We start from the raw sequence: 6,279 nt of genomic DNA on the forward strand, positions 1-6,279 counted from the left end.
TAAATACACTTTCCTGAGTATGTGAAGTGTTTTATTTTCCCACCTGCAGCCAGGGGTGAACCCTGAAATCTCACCCTGCGCGGAGCTCCATGACCCTGGGTAGAAGGTGCGACTTCATCCCCTTGATGCCTAACACCTGCAAATGTCACAAGTATCAGTAAAACTGGTGCCAGGAGGCTGGAAGTAGGCCCAAGGCCTTGCATGCCTTATTCTGATACTGTAAAGCAGCTACATACACTTTCCTGAGTATGTGAAGTGTTTTATGTTCACACTTCCATCCAGGGGTAAACCCTGAAATCTCACTCTGCGCGGAGCTCCATAACCCTGGGTAGAAGGTGCGGCTTCATCCCCTTGAAGCCTAACCCCTGCAAATGTCACAAGTATCAGTAAATTGGTGCCAGGAGGCTGGAAGTAGGCCCAAGGCCTTGCAGGCCTTGTTCTGATACTGTAAAGGAGTGAAATGCACTTTACTGAGTATGCGAAGTGTTTTGTTTTCACCCCTGCAGCCAGGGGTGAAACCTGAAATCTTACCCTGCGCGGAGCTCCATAACCCTGGGTAGAAGGTGCGACTTCATCCCCTTGATGCCTAACACCTGCAAATGTCACAAGTATCAGTAAATTGGTGCCTGGAGGCTGGAAACACACCCAAGGCCTTGCAGGCCTTGTTCTGATGCTGTGAAGGAGTTAAATACACTTTACTGAGTCTGTGAAGTGTTTTGTTTTCACCCCTGCAGCCAGGGGTGAAACCTGAAATCTTACCCTGCGCGGAGCTCCATGACCCTGGTTAGAAGGCGCGACTTCATCCCCTTGAAGCCTAACAACTACGAATGTCACAAGTATCAGTAAAACTGGTGCCAGGAGGCTGGATGTAGGCCCAAGGCCTTGCAGGCCTTATTCTGATACTGTAAAGGAGTTAAATACACTTTCCTGAGTATGTGATGTGTTTTATTTTCACTCCTCCAGCCTGGGGCGAAGCCTGAAATCTTACCCTGCGTGGAGCTCCATGACCCTGGGTAGAAGGTGCGACTTCATCCCCTTGAAGCCTAACACCTGCAAATGTCACAAGTATCAGTAAAACTGGTGCCAGGAGGCTGGAAGTAGTCCCAAGGCCTTGCAGGCCTTATTCTGATACTGTAAAGCAGCTAAATACTCTTTCCTGAGTATGTGAAGTGTTTTATGTTCACACTTCCATCCAGGGGTGAACCCTGAAATCTCACCCTGCGCGGAGCTCCATAACCCTGGGTAGAAGGTGCGACTTCATCCCCATGATGCCTCACACCTGCAAATGTCACAAGTATCAGTAAATTGGTGCCTGGAGGCTGGAAACACACCCAAGACCTTGCAGGCCTTATTCTGATACTGTAAAGCAGCTAAATACACTTTCCTGAGTATGTGAAGTGTTTTATTTTCACACTTCCATCCGGGGGTAAACCCTGAAATCTCACCCTGCGCGGAGCTCCATAACCCTGGGTAGAAGGTGCGGCTTCATCCCCTTGAAGCCTAACCCCTGCAAATGTCACAAGTATCAGTAAATTGGTGCCTGGAGGCTGGAAACACACCCAAGGCCTTGCAGGCCTTGTTCTGATGCTGTGAAGGAGTTAAATACACTTTACTGAGTCTGTGAAGTGTTTTGTTTTCACCCCTGCAGCCAGGGGTGAAACCTGAAATCTTACCCTGCGCGGAGCTCCATAACCCTGGGTAGAAGGTGCGACTTCATCCCCTTGAAGCCTAACACCTTTAAATGTCACAAGTATCAGTAAAACTGGTGCCAGGAGGCTGGAAGTAGGCCCAAGGCCTTGCAGGCCTTGTTCTGATACTGTTAAGGGTTAAATAGACTGTACTGAGTATGTGAAGTGTTTTATTTTCGCACCACAGCCAGGGGTGAATCCTGAAATCTTACCCTGCGCGGAGCTCCATAACCCTGGGTAGAAGGTGCGACTTCATCCCCTTGAAGCCTAACACCTGCAAATGTCACAAGTATCAGTAAAATTGGTGCCTGGAGGCTGGAGGTAGGCCCAAGGCCTTGTTCTGATACTGTAAAGGGGTTAAATACACTTTGCTGAGTATGTGAAGTGTTGCGTTTTCACATCTCCAGCCCGGGGCGAAACTTGAAATCTTACCCTGCGCGGAGCTCCATAGCCCTGGGTAGAACGAGCTACTGTGTCCCCATAAACCTGTAAATTTCAAAATGTCATAAAAAGAACAAAACAAGCGCCTGGAGGCTAGAAATGGGCCCGAGACACTGAAGTCTTGGATCTGATAATGTAAAGGGCTTTATGTACCCTTTGAGTGAAGTATTTTTCCCACCTCCAGTCGAGGGGTAAATCCTGAAATATTACCCCAATTGGAGCACCCTGTGTAGAAAAAGTGACTTCGTCCCATTTGACCTAAAATTTTAGTATTTTTATTTTTATTTTTTATTAAACATTGTTAAAGGGGTGACTGGAGGCTACAAAATGGACCAGATACTGTGAAGGACGTTATTTCATTTTTGGGTGAAAAAAAATAAAAATATATGTATTTTATTAGGATTACGATTTTTTTTTTTTTTGGGGGCCCATCTCCAGCTGAGGGGGAAAACCTGAAATGTTACCCGAAGTGGAGCTCCATTGCCCCGGGTAGAAGTAGTGCCGTGGTCCCCTTGAACCAAAATGTCAACAAAACAATAATAAAAAAAAAAAAGCACTAAAACAGGTGCTTAGAGTCCCGAAATCGGTCACAAAAAAAAATGAGGATCGCACACCCCATGGGCCTGCATGGGAACGCTCTATTTTACCGACTATTAAGCCCCCACGAAGTGGGGGCTTACAGCGCCCGAGCGAGAGACAAAAGTTAGAGGTAGCGCGGCCGTTCCGCCGCCCGGCCATCTGGTCGCGCAGCTCCGTGGGCCATCTGGTCGCGCAAATCGGCGACCAGATGGCCGGCCGCGCGGCCGCCGCCGCTAGCTCGAACCTTTGTCCCTCATTCGTGTTCTGTAAGCCCCCACTACGTGGGGGCTTAATAGTCGAGGGAAATGACCGGCCCTGGGCCGGGCCAAACTCGCCATGGGTCCCCAGTCCAGGGCTCCAGGATGGCGGGCCCCCGGGCCGGGCTATACCCGCCTTAGGTCCCAAGTACAGAGCTCCAGAATGGCGGGCCCCTGGGCCGGGCTATACCCGCCTTAGGTGGCTTCAGGACAGCGGGCCCCGTGGGCGGGACTAGGATGGACGCGGGGCTCCAGGAAGGTGCCCTGGCCCCAGGACAGTGCCTTGCATGGCGGTTTCGGAGAAATGCCCCCCTCACCCGACCGGCTGTGGGCCTACAAAGCAGGCCTGCCCTGCGGGATCCCTAGTGCATAGATACAGCTCTCCCATGACATCGTGGTCGGCTCTTAAAAGAGCCTTTGGGTTGGTGTTTTTTTTTCTCTTTCTTTCCGTGGGCAAGTCGAGAGTTTAACCGCCGAATCCGTAGAGGGTGCGGCCCTGGCGCTTCAGGGCGTAAACGACATCCATGGCGGTGACGGTCTTCCTCTTGGCGTGCTCGGTGTAGGTGACGGCGTCCCGGATCACATTCTCCAGGAAAACCTTCAGCACCCCGCGGGTCTCCTCGTAGATGAGGCCGGAGATGCGCTTGACCCCGCCACGGCGCGCCAGGCGGCGAATGGCCGGCTTGGTGATGCCCTGGATGTTGTCCCGGAGCACCTTGCGGTGCCTCTTGGCGCCGCCTTTGCCGAGCCCCTTCCCTCCTTTGCCGCGTCCAGACATGTTGTCCTGTCGGTACTGTGACTGAGCAGAAATGAGGAAACAGCCAGCGACGGCTGCTTATATGGAGGAGCTGCGGCGGACCGGCTAGGGCGCTCCAAGCGGCCCACGTGACTCAACGGAAGGCGAGGGGGAGCCCGCCCCTGGACCGCCCTCTGCAGGGAGCGGGGGGCTGGAGCGGCCGTTGCCGTTTGAAAAAGAGCGCGCTCCCAGCCGCCTCTTTGTCGTGGGCTCAGCAGCTGCCGCCGGGGCACGGATCACAGTCAAGCACACACACACGCCTCCCTTCCCGGCCCCCACTCATCACCGCGGCCCGCCTAACCCTGGCGCTCGGTGCCCGCTCCCACTATGAACAGCAGGCTCTGAAATGTTTTAATGGAGCCAACACATTAACGGCCTCACCGGCACCACCCCGCTGTGTGCGGCCGCCCGCAACCCCGTAACACTGTCCACAGGTCAGGCCCGGTCGTGGCAAGTCTGTAAACTGCCCCTATAAACACGTATTTATTTATTTTTACAAAAAGATTATTCTCGTCGGCCTCAAGCTCGGTTTTGGGACGGGGGCAGCATTTATGTGTCCGTCCGAGGGCTTGGGCATCCCTCCTATGTAGCGACGGTGCGGGCGCTGCCGCGACTATGAAGCCTGCCAGAGTAACACCTTGGCACGGATACGCTCTTTGATGGAGTCTGTGGTTGGCCCTGAAAAGAGCCTTTGTGTTTAGGGTGTGTTTCCACGGTGGTCTGCGGGCCTTTACTTGCTTGCTTTGCCCCCTGCCTTGTGGCTCTCGGTTTTCTTGGGCAGCAGCACGGCCTGGATGTTGGGCAGGACTCCTCCCTGGGCGATGGTGACTCGGCCCAGCAGCTTATTCAGCTCCTCGTCGTTGCGGATGGCCAGCTGGAGGTGTCTGGGGATGATGCGGGTCTTCTTGTTGTCACGGGCAGCGTTGCCGGCCAGCTCCAGGATCTCAGCGGTCAGGTACTCCAGGACTGCAGCCAAATAGACGGGGGGCACCGGCGCCCACCCTCTCGGCGTAGCTTCCCTTCCGGAGTAACCTGTGCACACGGCCCACGGGGAACTGGAGCCCGGCTCTGGAAGAGCGTGTCTTGGCCTTAGCGCGGGCCTTTCCTCCTTGCTTTCCGCGTCCAGACATGGCGATCGATGCAGGGGCTCACTCACACAACAGAGAGATTAGTACTGCTGTTCGGCTCGACTCCGGCGATATAAAGACTTCGGGTGCGTCTGATTGGTTGACAGCTAGGCGCTGATAGTACTTCTCATTGGAGGGAGGAGGGCTTCTGTTTCACCAATCAGAGACCCAGAACCGCAGTACACTAGGAGGTGGGGGGCTTGCCTTTGCCTGCCAATGAGAAGGGAGAGCAGAGAAGCAGCTACTTTACACGCCCAGCCTATAAATACAAGTGCCGGGCTCGCCTGGCCTTATTTCTCTCGGCTCCACAGGAAGCGGTGCAGATTGTCGACCATGCCTGAACCAGCCAAGTCCGCGCCGGCTCCCAAGAAGGGCTCCAAGAAAGCGCTCTCCAAGCCGCCCAAGAAGGACGGGAAGAAGCGCAAGAGGAGCAGGAAGGAAAGCTATGCAATCTACATTTACAAAGTGATGAAGCAGGTGCACCCGGACACCGGCATCTCCTCTAAGGCCATGGGCATCATGAACTCCTTCGTGAACGACATCTTCGAGCGCATCGCCGGGGAGGCTTCCCGCCTGGCCCACTACAACTCGCGGCGCACCATCACCTCCCGGGAGATCCAGACCGCAGTGCGTCTGCTGCTGCCCGGAGAGCTGGCCAAGCACGCCGTGTCGGAGGGCACCAAGGCCGTCACCAAGTACACCAGCGCCAAGTAAGGCTTCGAGGCGCATCCCCAACTAACACAACGGCTCTTTTAAGGGCCAACCACGTCCTCCCCTAAGAGCTAATGTGCTTCTATTATGACCGGAGAAATAAGTGTTTTAAAAGGTAATGTTGAGCGCACAAGACCCGCTCTCACGGGTCTTGCTGCAGACCGAGGGACGATGGAGCAGGCAACCCGTTTTTAATAAACATGTTTATATGAATGAGCCCTCTCTTTGGGACCAAGTCTCACGTAAGCACTGTAATGTAACGATGACGTTAAATGAGCGAGGGACGATGGAGCAGGCAACCCGTTTTGCCTGTTTAAATAAACCTGTTTATATGAATGAGCCCTCTCTTTGGTACCAAGTGTCACATAAGCACTGTAATGTAACGATGACGTTAAATGAGCCCACGGGCTTATTGTTTTCGGCGACCAGTTTTAGTGTGTGCGGGTGTCACGTTGTGTTTGTACTTTAAGACCAAGGGCAACGGCAATAATCCGCCCCTGGGCAAGCGCTCCCGAAATCGGACACATGAACCCGATGTACCGGGAGCACAGATGCCCCACAGCGCTGGCTTGTGACCAGCGGATCCCAACACAACCCTCCACCCAAACAAAGCTCTTTATTAAACGATGGACACATTGAAGATGCGATTGTGCACTGTGAACACGGAGTGCTCTGGTCAC

The 6,279-nt window shown here is 53.8% G+C and overlaps 1 protein-coding gene and 1 pseudogene across 1 annotated transcript; both read right to left on the minus strand.

Annotated features, from left to right (window-relative positions):
• Positions 1–3,431: 3,431 nt before the first annotated feature.
• LOC146830386 (histone H4) lies at positions 3,432–3,743 on the minus strand. The gene has a single exon (XM_085603731.1). The coding sequence runs from the start codon at positions 3,741–3,743 to the stop codon at positions 3,432–3,434; it is 312 nt and encodes a 103-aa protein (XP_085459857.1).
• Positions 3,744–3,815: 72 nt separating this feature from the next.
• LOC146830387 (histone H2A type 2-C-like) lies at positions 3,816–4,913 on the minus strand (annotated as a pseudogene).
• Between the last annotated feature and the right edge of the window lie 1,366 nt (positions 4,914–6,279).

The sequence above is a fragment of the Triturus cristatus genome, chromosome 5_1 (genome assembly GCF_964204655.1).
Source record: "Triturus cristatus chromosome 5_1, aTriCri1.1, whole genome shotgun sequence".
Classification (NCBI taxonomy): Eukaryota; Metazoa; Chordata; class Amphibia; order Caudata; family Salamandridae; genus Triturus; species Triturus cristatus.